This window comes from Polyodon spathula, chromosome 10 (assembly GCF_017654505.1).
Source record: "Polyodon spathula isolate WHYD16114869_AA chromosome 10, ASM1765450v1, whole genome shotgun sequence".
Classification (NCBI taxonomy): domain Eukaryota; kingdom Metazoa; phylum Chordata; class Actinopteri; order Acipenseriformes; family Polyodontidae; genus Polyodon; species Polyodon spathula.
This window is the reverse complement of record NC_054543.1, coordinates 12,884,332-12,903,789: the sequence shown is the minus strand read 5'-3', so window position 1 is coordinate 12,903,789 and position 19,458 is coordinate 12,884,332. Positions and strand designations below refer to the sequence as shown.

General features: G+C 37.6%; 1 protein-coding gene across 3 annotated transcripts in view; it reads left to right on the top strand.

Annotated features, from left to right (window-relative positions):
- parga (poly (ADP-ribose) glycohydrolase a) overlaps nt 1–12,095 on the top strand; it is a 65,656-nt gene extending 53,561 nt beyond the window's left edge. For all 3 annotated transcript variants that reach the window (XM_041261112.1, XM_041261115.1, XM_041261114.1), the window contains 3 exons: nt 4,931–5,036; nt 10,959–11,087; nt 11,860–12,095. In XM_041261112.1, the coding sequence (XP_041117046.1) occupies nt 4,931–5,036; nt 10,959–11,087; nt 11,860–12,008 (384 nt within the window). In that variant the 3' untranslated portion in view covers nt 12,009–12,095. The remainder of the gene's footprint in view (nt 1–4,930; nt 5,037–10,958; nt 11,088–11,859) is intronic.
- The last annotated feature ends 7,363 nt before the right edge of the window (nt 12,096–19,458 follow it).

The following is a 19,458-nucleotide window of genomic DNA, read 5'->3' as shown; positions in this document are numbered from 1 at the left end:
AAGATGGCTGTACAATAGCGGAACCCATCCAACTTAAAGGAGCTGGAGCAGTTTTGCCTTGAAGAATGGGCAAAAATCCCAGTGGCTAGATGTGCCAAGCTTATAGATACATACCCCAAGAGACTTGCAGCTGTAATTGCTGCAAAAGTTGGACAAAGTATTGACTTTGGGGGGGGGGGGGGGGGGGGGGGGGGATAAGTGAATACTTATGCATGCACAAGTTTTTTGTTTTTTTGTTTTATTTCTTGTTTGTTTCACAATAAAAAATATTTTGCATCTTCAAAGTGGTAGACATGTTGTGTAAATCAAATGATGCAAACCCCCAAAAAATCAATTTTAATTCCAGGTTGTAAGGCAGTAAAATAGGAAAAATGCCAAGGGGTGTCAGTACTTTCGCAAGCCACTGGATGTGTGTGTGTGTGTGTGTGTGTATCTGTACAATGTGCCTATCTAGATTGTGTGTGTGTGTGTCCCTATGAGTGTCCCTTCCTTTCGAATGAACACTCTTTTGCTTGTGTTTCACGACAAGTCCCCGTGCTTGCTATCAGTTTGTTCCTCATTTTTCATAGGTACATGACACAACTGCAAGCTCTTCCTATTATGAAAGGCTGCGGTTTGCCGTTTTTCTGATAAGCACGTTTCTTTTTAAAAGTCCATTATTGCGCTATTTTGCAAACATGCTATTTTCCAAAGGTTTGTCATTTGCAAGCCTGCAAGCAAAAGTCATTTCCTGAGTGGCTTAACTGGGTTTCACAACTGCGTTGCCATTATACTGTGTAAGTTCAAACTGTGTGGGTTAGGTGCAAATTTGGTCATGTCTCGTTTGCAACATTCTGTTCCAGTTTTCTGTTAGTATCTGCATTTTATTCTGCATACCATTTTGTTAATATTCTTTTTCTTTGAGAGGTGCATGGCTTTGGTGTAATACCAATTATTTTGCTTTTTCATTTTTCTTCTTTCTTTTTTAATGTAGCTGCGCGTCCTTTTTCTGGTTCAGACTTTATGCTGAACTCCTGTTTCTTCTATTTATATATTTCTTCTCGTCTCTGATCCTTAACGCGTACAAGGTTGTAGATGCCAGGCCAAATGTGGAAACCTCACATGTTAGTTATTTTTTACAGGACAGTACTATGAGTTCTTTATTTTTGTAATACACATTTCAATATCCACAGCTGCATTCCTTGCAATAAGGCCAGTTTGATCTATGGCTTGTCTTTTCACTTAAAGCATTTAAGGTCCATGACTGGACAGGGCTCAGCTCACTGCTATGGCCATGCTTGTTCTATTTCTCATTTCTGCTCTTAAGGGAAATGCATGGGGTGTCCAGGGGTTAATTCCTGTAATGAAATGCCAATGCCAGCAAGTAGGATGTGGTATGTTACCTATTCCATACTTGTGGTTAAAGTAGCTGACTTTTATTTAAACCCTATGATCACAAGCTCATTGCATTTTTGCCAGTCACAGGTTGAATTCAGTTTAACTTCGTTGCATGACTTTTCTTTTCCTGTGGCTGAAATCTGCTTTCCTGGGGCCTCTTCCATGTGGTCAGTTTTCTGATTTAATCAGAGGACAAAAGGTTGCAGTCCTCATCAATTCTTTTTTCCATACACATGTCCTTGGTCAAAAAAGTCTGTTTTAATTCAGTATTAGAGCCTTACAGTTCAAAATGTTTAAGTACTGTTCTTTACTTGATTCGTTTAGATGAATGCAAGGTTGTCGAAACACTTCGGCTGGTATTTTAACTACCATAGTCCCATTCACTTTTCAATTGTTCATGTTAGTTTTTACACATAGGCCAGATTTGGATTTGTAACCGGTTGGAATATGTAAAACTTTGCATTGGAAAGCCCTGTAAACCTGGTTGAAACATAGTCACAACCAATGAGTTGGAAGCAGCTTTTATGAATTCAAGGCTTCATATGACTTAACATTCTGGAAGCAGCTCATTACGTATTCTTTTTTTAAACAAGGCTGTTTAATATATTATTGGACTGTTGTTACTGGTTGAAAGCTTCATTGTGTCTAGTCTTACAAGCAAGGGTTTAGTAGGTTTATAACAAAACCCTAGTCATTATCTGCATTATTCACACCATCTCTTAAATTCGTTTTTGTGTGTGTGTTTTTAATTAAATTATAATCATGTGGTCTTGATAACAAGGTATTGGCTATGTATGTTACAGATTCGCTAAGGTCTTATAGGCTTCACTTAATGATTTTACACCGATTGACCAAAAGAAGTGCCTCGTGCTGTATAGGAACAGTACAAAAAAAAAAAGGGCAGCTCTCTCTATTCAGAAGATGTCCAACATTGATACAGTAACAAAGGAGGTATTGTATTTTGTACAGATATCTAAATAGCTGTTTTCCCATCCAAACACTGTTGAAACCACATAGCCTAGCCAGGTTTCAAGCACAATGCTACAGAAGAGTTCTAGACAAGCATCAAATAATTAGGCTCCTCTTGCACAGGAATATAAATATCTATTATTACCAGTTGCAAACTCTACCAAATATCTTCACTAAGGAGTGCATACTATATATATATATATATATATATATATATATATATATATATATATATATATATATATCTATACTGTTTTTTGTAGGTAACGTAAGTTTTAATTCCTTAATGTAATATATTAGCAATCTTAGATTACTGTAATGAATGTTCACAGTAAAAAAAAAAAAAAAAAAAAAAAAAAAATTAATACATTAAAAAAAAAAAAAGAAAAAAACAGCATCACAGTGTGGACCAATCTGAGACAAGAAAGCATGGGAGGAATGACAGCTTGGAAAGTGATTGACAGTGGTGTAAAGCGTGCTGTGAAATATAATGCAATCCTGCTATGAAGATTCTATAGCTTACCATCAAAGCTGCCATTTAAAGAGATGCAGTGACAATACGTGTTTGGATGAGGGGACAGTGAATAGAATTATCTCATTCTCCCGACAGTCTCCAATACTCTCAGGTGTATCATATGAGCAAAATGCGAACATTCCACATATTGCTGTTTGTAGTGAGTTACCAGTTTCTTGCACCGAAGCCTCACTTTTGCATAGAAAGTTGCTCCAGCAACTACAGTATGGTTATAGTGATTTATACAACACTGCATTGTTTTTAGCCAATTGGAGTTTATATTGTTATTAATTTATAATGCAGCTACAGCACAACTGTAACCCAAACCAGGTAAATATACCATCAAACATGCAATTTCATTGTGAAACATGCCATTGTAGCCATGCAATTGTAATACTATGAAACTAATCACAATTTAATTTGACGCAATTTATTTGCCATGTTCAGTTAAAGTTTCCATTACCTTCCCCCGTCAATCTGAGATCTGTCCTTTCTAAAATGGCATAAACAGGTGGAACTATAAACCATGTGGTAATGCCCTGGAACAAAGCTTTCTAATAATATTTCATAAACTCCCAAAAAAAGCTTCAACATCAGTAATCCATGCCTTGAAGGAAGTCAACAGTTGTGATCAGTTGTGTTTATCAAAGAACTATGCAGTTGATTTTGGGAATATTGGACATGTAGTGCTGAACTTTTTAATGGTCAAATAAATCCTTGTTAAATGTAGTATTGATTAAGGTAGCATACGCTGGTTGCATCTATTATAATGTAATCTATTTGTACATTCAGTGAAAACATTATGTAGAGTGATTTTCAGATTACATTAATATCAAATCAGGCCAAACAAACCATTATTAACACTAGCACACAGGCAACATACTTACTCAAGTTGAATTCTGTGTTTGAAAACCTGTTATGATATAAAATCCCAAACCAGGATAGAAACTTTCTCTGTGTGCTTTGTGTGAAGTTTTATTTCAGTGGGTCTGGAATTTATTAAGAAATAAATATGATAATGTGTATCCTTCTGGATGATTGATTAATTAATTGATTAATCACACCTGTTTGCTATAATATGCAATTGTAGTGAAAAGTAAAAGTAACACTTGGTATTAATGTTATTTTTTGCAAGCATTTATTAGTGGCACCTAAAATTTTACAGGCAACTTTAATTTAACAATTTGACAATAAATGAAAATGTTTACTTGCATGTAATCTGTGTAAAGTTAGCCAAAGCAAGTATTTTAATATAATATATAAAATACTGTGCCATGCGTTACTGTAAATTAGCAGTGGTGCTATAACCAATACTGTGAGTATGTTTGTCCGTTTTTTGTATAAACTGGAAACTAACAGGTAATTTATTGAATTGAGTGCTATTTTAGTGTGTTTAATTTAGTTAGTGGAATATGCCATAATTAAGACTTAGACTTAGACAGCCATGGTACAGATTTAAACTATTAGAATACATTGTTTAAAAGAAAAATCAACTTACTTGTGACTCAGATGGTAAGATAAACTCGTAGTACTGCTGTGAAAGGAAAGCCCCGAAGAGCAAGTTTGTAGTATTTTTTTTTTTTCCTTCCTTCTGAGCCAGTGGTTCCCAAACTTTTTTTGCTGCACCCCCTTTCAGAGATTTGTTTTGCTGCCCCCTCCCCTTCTAATTAACAGTAAAATACAATTATAATATTACACCAATACAAAAAATGAGTCACTTATTAATTGCGCTTATGTTTTCTTGTTCTTCATTCCACTTTTAAATAAAAGTAAGGACATGGAGGATTTAAAAGCCCATTTAATTGTTTCACAGTGTGCTTCAATTTAGCCTTTTTCTATTTATAGTACTGTTTTAAAGACTGTATAACCGTAACAAATACAAATACTGCATTACTGTACTGTATCCTTGTATCATTCTTCAGATTGATGGTGTAGATAGCAGGGGTACACATTTATTAAAACTATTGAAAACTAATTTTCAGAGTTATGGGCATTTCAGATTCCCGAGGGGTTCGTAACTGAGGTGGTATTATATATAAATGTATTTATTTATTTATTAATTTTTTTCAGGCTTTCTGTGGATTTGCTCGCCCTGGCGTTGAAAGTAGAAACCTGTCTGCTGTGGCTACTGGAAACTGGGGCTGTGGAGCCTTTGGAGGAGACACTCGGTTAAAAGGTACATTTTTTATTTTTTACCTTTTCTCCCACTAATACTGCTTTCTTATATCAAACAGCCTAATTCATTAGATCAAGTGTCTACAGCCTAAAGCTTTTTTATTACTGTAGATTATATGGCTGTAAAATCAGATGCAACTTTAGATTAAGAACAACGTATAGATGGCCAGATGGATAGATAAGATAGACCACTGGATAAATGGACTGGTAGGTAGACAAGAAACTATAGATGAACTCTCATAGATGGATAGCTGGTTGAGTGTTAGGCAGGAAGACTGTTATTCACTAGTCTCGGAGTGACGTCCTGACAGTGCTTTTCTCGGGGGGACAACACTATGGAAGAAAATATACTATCTGCTGTGTTACTTATGTTCAGAAAGCCTGAAGTCCAGATTTTAATCACACACAGAATAAATCAGTAAATGCTTCCGCTCATATGCATACTGCCTTTTCCTTCCTGAAGGTAAAGAAAAACACAAGCCTCAATAGAGCAGTAAGGAGTCAGTCTCATTAGTCTTCCCTTGAATACACTCATTTACTTAAAGCCTATTTATCTCAACAACAGTTATTGATCGGATGACAAACATTTATATTTTCCATTAAGAGTGAAATTGATTGCTCGGCTCAGTACATCAATTTAATGTAAGTTTTTGTCACTGGCTAGCATCACATTCAATTGGCAAGCTCTTGGCAATCTTAAGAAAAGGACTTGCACGTCCTGAAAAGAAAGCATAGATGTTTCAGATTGAAGTATGTGGCTGGCTGATTGTTTATTTGTTTTACCCTTAAGTATTGAAATGTAAAGCTCTTACAATGTTGCAACCCAAAAATCCTTTTGAAAGGAGTTCCGTTGTTTAACGGCAAAGAAACTGCAGGGTCTTTTTGAAAAGCATCCCACAGTAAGACATAGCAGCAAGCAGGCTTTGATACTATTTTTATGGATGCTTAACATGCTATGATAAAGTCGACTGTACAGACAGCAGTACAAAAAGTGGAAAAATGTTGTAAACCAATCAAATTAAATTGTATTAAAAAAAAACAAAAAAACATTTTAAATATCATTATTATGGAAAACTGGGAATTATGTTGTTTAAGAATATTAACCCCTTTCCTCTTTGACACCCGGACCTGAAAACTTTATACCAAAGACACTCATCAGAGGAGGGTGATGTAGTGCTACTCCACCCCCACAAGCATAAACTTACTACTCACCTTGACAGTATTTCCTTTTCAGACTAACCTGATTAACATCAGAGAGTTGATAAGTAAATCCTCCTGTGTATTTTCGCTCTCCTTTTTAGCAATTGCTTAAAAAAAAAAAAAAAGTGGAATTATTACAGAATCGTTGTAATAATAATTGTTATTTCTAGCGTGTTTTCTGTATTTATTCTGTGTATTCGCTGTATATTCTGTGTTTTCAGCTGTCGTTGGTTTAGTCCCAATGCAGCCTTGTATGCTGTGGGAAGCCAGCAGCTCTACTGCAGTCCCTCCCGGGATCTTAGCGCACCAAGTCGATAACTTGTTCAGCTGAAATTTATCTATTTTTTAGAATATTTGAAATATTGTATTATTAATAATTGTCTAATTATTAATTTACAATATTATTTACCATGTGTTTTTGCTTTGCGGTTACTTTCAGTTGTGTATATAATATATATATATATACACAACCAAAAGATGGATAACATCTGGGATGTTGTGTCACACCAGCAGGCAATTTTAACTGAACTGCTACAAGAGCGCGCAATCCCACTGGTAATACCGGATCCTCCATCACCTACTCCCCCTGCACCCTTACAGGCAGTAGCTGAGCTAGAGAGTGACATACTGTCTACCTCCGCCTCCGAGGAGGTTGATGATCAGGACATGGGGCTCCCTTCGGTTGATGCTGAATCAGACATCCTGGTTATGCAGCTTCCGTTGTCATCAGAGCTTTTGCCCTTAATGCTGCGAGCTACTGTGGCGTTACAGTTTCCTTGGCCTGAAACAATGGATGAGAGGCGCTCAATTTATGACGAGCAGCCTTCTGTCACTCCTGCTGCCCCTCCGGTTCACACGGATTTTCTGTTTGAGCGACAGTCTATTTGGGCTCACCCAGCTATGGCTGCGGCGGTTTCCCGTTCTGTAGACTCGCTGTTCGAAGCGGACAAGTTGGGTCTTACCAACTTTCCGCCAAAAGAGGGCCCCATTGCTGCATCTGTTCTGCCTACCAACGTTTTCCTTGCTAGCCAAGGACGTGGCATGCCAGAATAAGCAGTGCAGAGTGAAGGAAGTCATCTTAAAGAAAGCATACGTGGCTAGTGCATTTACCGCACGCCTGGCTAACTACAATAGTTTACCAGGGGGTTCCTCTCTGAGAACTATAGGGCTTCATCTCAGCAACTGGAAGAGATGCGCCTAATTTCTAGGAACCTGCTATGGTTGTCTAAGCTTAGCGGACAAGTAATAGGCAGAAACCTGGTTGTATTGGTGGCTGCGCGCAGTCAGCTCTGGCTCTCTCAAGCACGTGTGCTTGACGCTGACAAGACGGCACTGCTGATGCACCGGTCACGCCAGGCCACACATTTGGTCCCGTGGTAGATGAGATGCTACGGCAATCTCACCGCGCAAGGGAGTCCACCAAGGAAATGGTGCGCCTTCTCCCTAAGAGACCGTCTCAACTACGTAAGCCTGCAGCACAGTGGCAGCCTAAACCTCAATTTCAGAGGAAACTGGTATACAGGGCACTCACACCACAGGTGGTACCGCCAGGAGGCAGCCCGCAACTGAGTTCCGCGGAGACGGTTCAGGATGCTGATTTCACAACGGCTGTTGCAGTCCATCAGGCTTGGTGACTGGTTCACCACGGTGGACCTGAAGGTCACCTATTTCCACATCCCAGTAAAACCAGTGCACAGGAAATACCTGAGGTTTACCTTTCAAGGAACTGTTCTGTGCTCTACCCTTGGCCTCTCTCTAGTCCCACGTGTTTTTACAAAATGCACGAAGGCTATACTAGCCCCGGCCTCAACTATCTGGATCACTGGCTTATTTGCTCAGAGTCTCCAGCAAGGGCGCACAAACACACAGAGCTAGTCACCAACCATTTACATCGATTCGGGTTGAAGGTAAACCATGCAAAGAGCCAGCTAGCACCCACCCAGATAGTGACCTATCTGGGGGTGTGCCTGGATTCACGATGCATGTTGCCAACTCTGTCAGATGAGAGAGTGCTGAGAGTAACCGCCTGCTTAGAGCTGTTTGAGCTTGGCAGGGCACTACCAGTAGTGGTCTTCCAGAGGCTTCTGGGCTTTATGGCAGCAGCATCAAACACCCTCCAACTGGGTCTTTTGCATATGCGCCCTCTGCAGGTTTGGTGCAACAGCATAGCTTGTCAGCCGGTGTTGAACCACAACCTCCTATCTGTACCTAGGCGTAATGCTGCATTTGAGCTGTATGATGTTATCAAAATGCCAAGACAGTCTCTACTCGTTCCCAGTATGGGTACAAGTGGGGTGTGTTCCAGACGCGGTGTTTGGCTCATGGGTTTGAAACAGAGACATGCTCTATGGCAGTTATACTGCAATTTTACAGGACCTTTTTGATATTGGGACATCTCCCTCTACTCTAAAGGTCTATTTGGCAGCCATCTCGGTGTGCCATATAAAAATCAATTCAGTTTCCCCAGGAGCTCACTTCCTGGCGGGGCAATTTTTGAAAGGCACCCGGCAGCTTAGTGAAGGATATAGTCCCTCGCTGGAGGTTAAATGTCGTGGTTAATGCACTAACAAAACCTCCATTTGAGCCCATGCATTCAGCGGAGCTCAAAGTTTTGTCTTTCAAGACAGCTTTCTTGTGTGCAATCACCTCTGCTAAGCAGGTGAGTGAATTGCAAGCACTTTCAATATCGAAAGCTTGTCTAATTTTTCCACAGGCCAGAATGAAGGTCACATTTCGTACTAACCTGGTTTTTCTGCCGAGAACAAGCTTGGTTTTCTATATTAACCAGTTGGTGAAATTGGAGGCTTTCAATCCCCTCCTTTCCAGTCTGCCAGGGAGTGCCAGCTCCATATGCTTTGCCCAGTGCGGGCATTAGCGTATTGTGTGGACAGAACTAAAAGCTGGAGGCAGTCAGAACAATTTTTTGTTTGATACGGAGCTAAGTCACAGGAACAGGCTCTGTCTAAACAGCATCTATCCAAATGGATAACAGGTGCAATATAGACTGCTGAACATCGTGGACCTGGAGAATCCTGGATTTGGCACGAAAATATTGAGGGCTGCTTCCCAGTCCATCCTTACGACAGAAAATTAGAGGTGTGTCCTTCTAATGTTTTCAGTTACAGGAATATTGTTGTGGCACAAGCAGCTTTGCTTAGCTTGTTACTCAGTGTTGTATCCCATGTCTTGTGACAGTCAGGTATACTAATATACAGGAAGTTGGGTCCTTACTTGTTTTATTCTAGCTATGCTGGTAATTGCTTCAGGCACAAGGCGGTTCGACTTGTCCTCTGTACTTGTGTTATGTATGCTCCATGTCCTTGCGACAGCTTGGGTATACTGACCCATTTTGTAATGGTTAATATTCCCAACTTGAACGGGAATGTTAGGTTATTAGAAATAGGAATATTAACCATTAACGTCACTATGTCACCCTCCTCTGTCGAGTGTCTTTGGTATAAAGTTTTCAGGTTCGGGTCTTAAACGTTTTCGATTTTAGTAAGGTTTTAAAGAACACATACTCTTATCAGATACCTTATTGATTTGTGTTGCTTTACTGCTCATGTGAATGAGAAACAGAACAGGTGGAAGCTTTAAAGTTTATGTGTGCATAATTTTTCAGTAAACTTGTTAAACTTATTAGACTTTCACCTTCATTAATCAGCAGACTATTTCAAGCCTCTTTAAATATTTAGTCTTGGAGCCATACCTTCATTTTTACTTTCTGACAAAGATTGAGATCCTCTGGGGATTATTTACCTTTTGATTACAAATTAGACTGCTGAATCCTCTGCAGCTAAATATGAAATACGAGCATGCCAAAGCTAAGGCTTGTTTAGTGTATGTATAAAAAAGGAAACCAAAAACTATAAAATGCCTTTGAGGAAACTAAGAACAAAATAATAAAAACAAATGTGAGGCGAGAGAATTTGTTTTCCATTAGTTTGCAGAGTGAACGGAAACAGGCAAATTAACAAAGTATTGACATTTCAAACAGTTGAGATTAATTTATTGTGAACATAATTCAATGTATTGTTTTGCCTAAAGATCTCAGAAGGGGTGGGGGAGGGGGCTTGCAAGAGACAGCTTTTCACAATGCAGATACCCATTTCAAATTAAAACCTGTCACATTTAAATTGTGACCTTTATTACATTAGTCAAAGAACATTCTTTTGTGTAATAGCTTATCTTTGTTTTGCTTGGCACCAGAGGAAAATTCAAGGCAATTTAGAAAGGGCTGGTAATATATGGGTATGAGGCATTCAGTTGACGCTCACATTATTTTAGGTTCCAAGGGAATAGTGCTTTATCGCTAAAGTATGTTTCAGGGGAGAAAAAGGAACAATTTGCTGTCATGGAACAGGACCAAGTGTTGAATGTTTTACTACTATTATTCTAGATCATTGTTGTATTCAAATATGGAGGTTTGCATGATATTACAGTAAATGTGTACTCAAAATTGGTCAGAAGCCAATTTGTATCCATCAGTTTACTTTTAAATAGTTTGGGGCATTGTAAAACAGTAGCATTTTGACACTGAAAAAGACAGCAGGTCATCATTGGGCATTATCATGGGTTTTATGTTGCTTGGAATGTTTCCTCAGACAAGCAACTGAAATTTGCCTGTATCAGGGCTGCTAGGTAATGTTTTGGACATCATTGCCATGTTTTTAGATCGGCCACAAATCAGAAAAAGATAGATGATGGAGAACTTGTTTTCCAGCTCTGCTGCAGATGATGGCTGCTGCTGAGGCTGGGCGAGATGTGGCGTATTTCACCTTCGGCGACAGGGAGCTCATGAGGGACGTCCATGAGATGCACACGTTCCTGACTCAGAGACATGTAACTGTTGGTAAGAGAGAACTACTTTACTTTTCCAGAACTTTTTTTTATTCCAGACTCCTAAAGCTTTATCATGCTTAGGTTATTATGAATGTGTCCCCATTAAAAGTAATGTACTAAAGTAATAAACTGAACTTTTAAACAACTAAAAACAATAAATTAAAATAAAAACCATTATCTAAAATTAATATTTCACATTCAGTAGTAAGCTGTGCGTAATAGTCTTTTAAGGTAGCCCATGGCTAATTTGAATACAACGCAATTGGACGCACACCAAGTGCTTCTTGCATCAATACTTCCACAGCGCAGAATGATGCTGAGCATCTGACATTTTGAAATTACAGATAACTTATACAAGTAAGATGATGACTGTCAATACAATTGTTTTAACACTAGAATGACCAAGGAGGTCATTTTGACAGTTTTTTTGGAATTCAAATGTAAATTGCTGTGCGTGTGTTTAAGATACGGAACTGTGCTTTCCTGACTTTTCCTAAATACCGTATTACTTCCTATTAGCCTATTATGTAGGAGTTGGAAGGTCAGGGGAGTACTGTACCAGTGAATCAGGAGTGTGTATTGGTTGTTAAAGGGCGGATTTAAGCAGTACCCTACTGATTCACCTACTCTCGGTGTATTTCAGAAACCTGATATACTGTAAACCCCTTTTATTTATTTATTTGCATACCATACCTATATTACCTGTTTTCATTTTAAAGGGTTAAGCTGAAGTGGAGGCTTATATCTATAATCCAGCTTGGTTTCTTCGTTCCCTTTAACAGGCGATATATACAGACTGCTAGAACAATACTACAGTAATGTGTGCAGAAACTGTCTCGCTCCTCGACCTGATCAGAACCTGTACAGCTTCATTTACGACACCGACAGTGAAGAAGACACTGCTAAACCAACTGTCTGCAAGGATAATTAAGACCATGACATTTTATTGGAGTTTTTTTTTTTTTTTTTTAAATCAACCCAGTTTATAGAGAGATATAATTTTGGTATAAAGTATTTTTATTTTACATTTACATTTGATTCTTTATGGTTTAAACATCAAAATCAAACATCAAAAATTTGTAGTTTCGTTAATGATATATATATATATATATATAATATATATATATATATATCTAATAGATATAAACTTCTTCTATATTGTGTGTGTGTCTGTTTAAGATGTTTAACAGGAAAAGAAAAATGATAAAAAGTTGTACCCAAGTGGCTAAATCTTATGTTTCTCTCAAATGTAAACTGTATGTTAAGGATTACAGTACCTGTATACCAGAATGCTTTGATGGAATATTCATACTGTAGTCTTCTGAAATAAACAAAGCTGATATTTTAATGGGGATATAAGACCTGGTAAATCCTATATGTATCATGTTCACTGTCACCCAGCATTATTGAACTTAAAACAATCTGGACAGTTCTGTCTGCATGGAAAGCATACTGCAGTGTTTCCAAGATGCCTTTTCAAAGCCTCTGATTAAAGGGTAAGGTCAGACTGAGAGCTTTTGTAGCCCAAGCAAAAAAGACAGAGGCTTGGTTTTATAATGACTACTGTAACAGCTGTGCCTGTACTTTTACATACTGTAGTCTGGCTCAATAAAAATTGTGGTCATTCTCAATATTGGATTTAAATCTGTTATATGCAGTTCTGTCTTGGCTAAATAGAGGCTATACAGTAATAGCAATTGTTCTGCTTGCTAGAGCGTTAAAGTATGCAAAGTTGAAATTCAGTCTACCTTTGGTATATAGTCGTAATTATGTATTATGCAACTGGTGTATTGTAACTTGTTTTAGATATATTGCATGTTCAATTTCCATTTTGAAAAACACAGATTTTACTGTGTAAATTAATATTTAATTTAAATAATTTTTGGGGACAGGGGTTCTTCGTTTGAAGAGTTATCTTTATCATGTGTAATGTCAATCTTTTAGCAAAGTTAATACATGATAACATCTTTACTAGTGTTTGTTTTATTATAGTGACTGCATTCTTATTTGTTTTTGTTTTTACTCTGTATCATAATTTAATAAAAATAGCCCCAGTATAATTTCAGAGCTAATGATTTTGTGTTATGTTGTTAACATAGTTACTAGCTTATGTTGGTCATCACTGGGCCAGCTGTTTAGAAATGAATGCAGCCGAAGTAGATGTTTTGTAAATCTAACAGAACAAGAGAGACTGTACCTAATAGACGAATAGCTTCCTAGAATATAGAAAAACCTTGCAGTCACTCCAGACACAGCAAAAACTGTACATCATACTTCTAATTTCTGTTAGCATTATTAAAGTCTGTCATTTGCTCAATTACTGGAAAGTGTTTAAACTTCCATGTACAATCACTGCAGTGATGATAATAAAGTTTATATTTCATAAACTGTCAGAGATGCTCCTTGAGCAAAATGCAACAGTTCTTTTCACTTTGACTTGTGACCTAATATGGCTCCCATGTTTGTTATTGTCTTATACTGGAAGATAAAGACTTTTGGCTTTCAGATATGGCTTCACAACAGTAAAAGCATTCTACTCCAACCTGTGTGAAATAAGGATTTTGAGAGAGTTAAAGATTGTAGCCTTAGCTACAATCTTTAACATCTGTCATGACACCAGTGCAAGCCATACAATTCTTATTCATATTTTTTATCTATAAAAGGTCAACCCTTTTCATCAGAGGTCTGCGCAGTGTTATAGCTCTTTACTCTTCAGCATGGCCTATCCACCCAACAACAATTAAAGTTTTGATTCACTATAATTGATTTGGAGCACCTTACCAAAATTGGAAATTTAAATTGGTTTCTTCAGCATCTTGTCACTGACCACAGAACTTGGAGACTGGCTTGCATTAATAGACATGAAAAAAGAAAAATTCTATTCCATACCAGAAAAACTTTCACACAGAAGGGGGACTGTTAGTTGCCAGAAATCAGTCTTTTAAACACGGTATGTTGTCAAACAAGTCATACCAACATAGTTAGAGTATGGTCAATGGTTGCCATGATGGTAGTGACACAAGCAAAATGTCCAGACTGGAACATTGTTTTGCTAAGATGTAATGTCATGAATAAATTATTCATGGCCAATTTAAAGCACACAATTCTAAATGACATTGCTGAAGTACCTAGAATCCAACAATTCTGTTGGCACCTTTGGGCTTTAATTGCTTTTTGTTTTTAAAATTGTCATCATCATTACAATACATACACCTGTACTTAAAATCCTTAATAAAACTGTCCTAATAAGCATGTTATTTTGTCAAGCATAATCTATTGCTTAGATGTTTTTTTTAGACCATGGAATAAAATAATTTGTATTGAAATATAAATTTAGCATTATGCATTTAAAATACTGTGATCGTGGGAACATTGCAACTTCGTTAAGCATCAGCTTCAGCAATGACGTTTCCGTTGTGTTAAGTGTCCGATCTTAATCCATGTGGCACACGAAACAGTTTAAAAACGTTTTGGAGAAGATAATTGAGATGTAAGTTTGCAAAAGAACATGACCACCTTCTTTTGAAAGATCTCTGAATTTGTTTTACAAATTTCAACACGAGGCATGAACAGAATCTCTAATTTCTGTTACGATAAAGTTTTTAACACCGCAGCGCTCTGAAAATAAATAAGGGTTCATCACACAGTGATCAAATAATTTTACAGCATTTGAGCAAAAGCTGTCGGATATGATATTGATTAGAGCTCTTTAATCACTTACTACTTAAATGAAACCCAGTTACATCACCCACTGAAATGTTCAGGTCTGACAAGGACTAAGCCGCCTCTTTAAAGCCAGCAGACATCAAAGGGGGTTTTGGCTGAAGCCTCTGCGTTCAGTTCCCCGTGCATCGTACTGAGACCTAAGTACCTTGTTCTTTGCACAGCAGCCCCCATACATGTCTTTGACCTTTTTAGGACCATCTGCTGCAAAACTTACCTATTCATCACTCCGGATTGAATGCCAGTACCTTAATTCATATTTGATTAAAGGACCTGTTTCTCTCTTTTTTTTTTTTTTTTTTTTTTTTTTTACCAAGATTAACAAATCGTGATGCATTGAATGCTGGAAGAGTGCATATGGTAATTAACAAAACATATTGCAATGTGTTACTGGTTTCTTTTTGTTATACTGATTTGTAAACTGCTGCAACACAGGTGCAATGACCTTGACTGTGTTCACAGGTGAAAAGCCCTTAGAAGGCTGTTAATGGATGGCTTAATAAGGACCGTTACACCTCTCCCTATTATATCTTCCCAGTTATCATGGCCCAGATGTGAACCACCCAGAGACATCGACTTAAAATTCAACAGTTCAAAGAACAAGGGACCTCTTATTAACTCCTCACTCTGACACAATTTGACACACTAAACATCAGTAAAAATGCCTTTAATATTATTTACCTTTATTAATTGCAGATTCACATTGATGGTAAACTCTTAACAATAAAATTGTCAATAAATACCTTTAAATACTTCCACTGTTTCTGATCAACCAGTCATTGCAAAAGACACAATAAACATCGATAAAAATTTCATTAACCAAGTATACAGAATGTTATCCCCAACAGTTTGTAACGATCAACAGTGTTACGTCTCAGATGTCATAGCCTATCTTAAAGCGACTTGTGAGCAGTTACTAACTGCAGGATATTTCTGTTGTTACCTAGACAAAAGACGTAGACATACCAGAGTCAATACATACTTGGTACACTCACAAACATGTATCACAAGGATTGCCATTAAGAGATGACTTCTACGAGAGGTTATATATATTATATATATATATATACTATAATAGATATATATGGCCTGCTTAATATATGATGCCCTCGTATGTATATATAGGTGGAGATCTAAGTCAGCAGTTTAGTTTATGATATTCCCACAGGGTGGTAAAGTAACCCCCCCATTCATCTTTTACATTCAACTTTTCTTGTTTATAAATTATGTTGTGCAATGGGCTCCCAAGATTCAATATTCTTATGGCAGGCTGCACACTTTTTTTTTGGTAATATACTGCAAACCCCAGGGTAATTACTATCTCTATTCCAACCTAAACATAATGTTTTGAAAACTGTAGTCCAAACCATTAGCAACCAGTTCACTGTGCTGGAAAAAAAAGAAAAAGGGCAGCACAGACTCAGTACTGCATACCACCAGAGACGAGACATTGTAGGTCTGCAATCAATAGTTAAATTTAAATTAAATTGAATTAAATTAAATTAAAATTACATTGAAAGTCAGACACAGTGCATGTAATTCCAGCAGAATTCAAACCAAACTGACAGTCCCAAGAACAGGATGTGCCTGCCATAGGGTGATGGGCTATATTACAAATAAACCTACCGACAGCTAACATCCTTACCCTGTTCTGAGGTTTTCCATCACTAAGTGGATTATATCTCATAATCTTCTGATCCCTGGAGAATTGAGCCTCCACTGCTTCTTTTTATAGTATACTAAATGGTCTAATTTTGGAACTATGTTTTCCAGGGGTAATTATGGAAACATCCAGTAAATACAGTTGCAAGCTTTAAATGTCCTGTCTTATATATTTAGATTTTCTTTTAAGTTATCTGCATTCTTAAAAATAGAAAGAGAGGGGGTTAAAGAGAGCTTTCCTTCTAGGATACCTTTCACATCTGGGGATTCTTCTTACAGCAAAAACTTTTGAAAGCAGCCCTCTAAATCTACAGGGCCTAGTTGGAAAGGAATGAAAGAGTAGTTAGGATGACATTTAACCTGTCTTCAACCTGTCTTCAGTTGGTCTCTTCTGGGATAAAGTGGACAGGGATGTGAAACAAAAGCTTCAGAACTGTGTAGCGGTCTCTGCCTGCCTCCCTAGAAGCAAGTCACAGATAGTCAGAGAAAGATATTAGCTTTCTTTTGCCACATAGTAATAAAGGAAGGCCAAACAAATACACATACTATTGTATAAACATGTTATTACATTCTATTAAATTCAATGTTTGAAAATCAGTCATGCAATAAAGATATGTCTGTGTGGTGATATGTGACTGTGCTAATCAAAAATGCTTGTTTTCAATTTATGGTAGGGTATGACCTTACTCACAAAAAGCTAGTTTTTTTTAAAGGCTGTAAGTCTTTTGTTTTTAAAAAGTCCCTTCACTAAGCTTTAACTCTAATCATATGTAACAACATTTGTAGTGATAACAACAAATACATAAATTGAATCAAAAATATAAAAACATTTATTGTATACAATCTGCCTTAAAAAATCTCCCTCGAATTACCACACCTTTCATATTTACCTGCTAGTTGTCTGACTCTATCTTCCAAGTTGTTGAATTTTCACTTGGCCCATACCAGGTGCTCTTCAGTGCCAATACAGTGTCACTACAATGGTAATACAATGGTTCTGTATGAATTACGGTGCCACCGTGGTAATATTTTCAGATGTTGACATACTGTGCCAATGGTACTTTCACACAGGACATGGCATATTGTCTGTGCATTTTACAGTTAAAGTATATACACCCCAGTATGCTAAACCCAGTTAGATGATCAGCTGTGTAAAAAAATAAATGTTACTGAATAAATTAGAGTGGCTGAACCCCCTACTGCAATCTGGGTATGAAAAACCACACAGATTGCAAACCAAACACAGAGCTAACTATCTTCTAAATGCCTGTATCATAAAGTAATTCTGGCAGAAAAGGTGTAATTTCACAAAGCTGTGTTTTAAGCATTGCCTGAGGGGCTCTTTAAGATGAACAGTATTAATGACATGCCAGAAACGAAAAGTTCTTACTACATTTCTGTCATGAACAAGAGTTGGCATTTTCACTCATAATTGCCTGACCCCCCTGTTCTGGGTCACCAGGAAAAAAAAAAAAGCATTCATTTTTTGTGCGTCAAACGAGGAATTTAGGTCACAACAGCTGTTTAAAGGCACCGGTACTGTATAGGAGGGAAGATTGTGTCTCCAAGATATCGATCAAGCGGTACTGTTAAGGCTGTGGTGTATCACCGAGATAAATGACAAGTTCAAGCCAGACATTTAGCCACAGGGCACAACTGCATACATCTTGAGTATGTGGAAATGCATACTTCTTCCCACATCAGCAACTTCTAATGTTTGTGAACAAGATGTAAAGTATTGGTAACTACAGATCACTAGTCTAAATAACACTGCATCTCTCAAGAGTGTGAGGCAGCAAAACTAATCCTGCCAAACGATTACCTACTATCAGCCCTCTATCGATGTCCACTCTTCTGTATTGCAACAGGGAGATGCAGCTTTTATATTACGCATGTCATGATACTGAGTAAGGAACATGACCTACAATTGGCCATTTGTCACAGTTGCCTCCATGAATACACCACCCTCAAACTGGGTCCCTTTTTGCCTTTTTTTCCACCAAAAAATGTGATATTTTGAAAGCACCCTTCCAACATATCTATCGCTAGACCATATTTATTTGTGTGTGTTTGGAGCTAAAGTCATGTCTTTCAGGGTGCAATAAATAGTTTTACAATTCATATATAGAGCTAATTAGACTACTTTCGAATCAGTCGTGTGTTTAATGTATCAAGAAATAAATGTATGCTGACCCACTGGATTTAAGAAAGAATTTAAATTGTTTTATTTAAAATGCCCAGTATGTGGTCAATGTTTGAGAAGGGTTCAGCTCTGAAGTTCAACATTTGATTTACTAGGTCTCATCTGGTAATTAAAATCCAGCCCTAAAGTCAAGTCTTCAGGCCATCATTAGAAACAAAGCTGCACCACTAGACCCCCACTTGTCTTTCTGAAGAATGGCATCCGTTTTGAAATGGCAGCCCATGGCTCTACTTATTAACCTTTCCTTTTTTTTACATCCTAATTAATTGTCAGTACATGAAGACAACTTTTGACAACCTAGGAATTCTCTACAGCCCACCATTATTACCTGACAAAATGTAAGAAAACAGTCTTAATATATTACAATATTACCACACATGCCACTAATACTGTTTTAAGCTTTCGAAGACCTGTAGTATAATGATGATCGGGGGATGTGTTGTGTTGTGCAAATGACAGGTTGTGAATTTGTGAGAGTGCATGTATGCAGATGAGGGAACGGGTGGGGGTACTTTCCAGTACCTAATTTAGTGTGATGTTACATTCGGCCACACGGGGTGGTGGTGGGTGCTGTGTGTGTGTGGCGGGGGTGTTTGGTGGTGGGGTTGCTAATGTCATTGTAATTGTAACCCTGACCTGTTAGGATTCTACTGCAGTGGGCGAATGCCTCGGGAGCACCTGACTATTGAGCAAGTTCTTGGTAGCTGCTTATATGTTGAGAAGCCTGAATAAAGTGCCATAGGCTCCTGAAACAGAATTAACACTTTGTGGTATTTTATTGGACCTATAACAT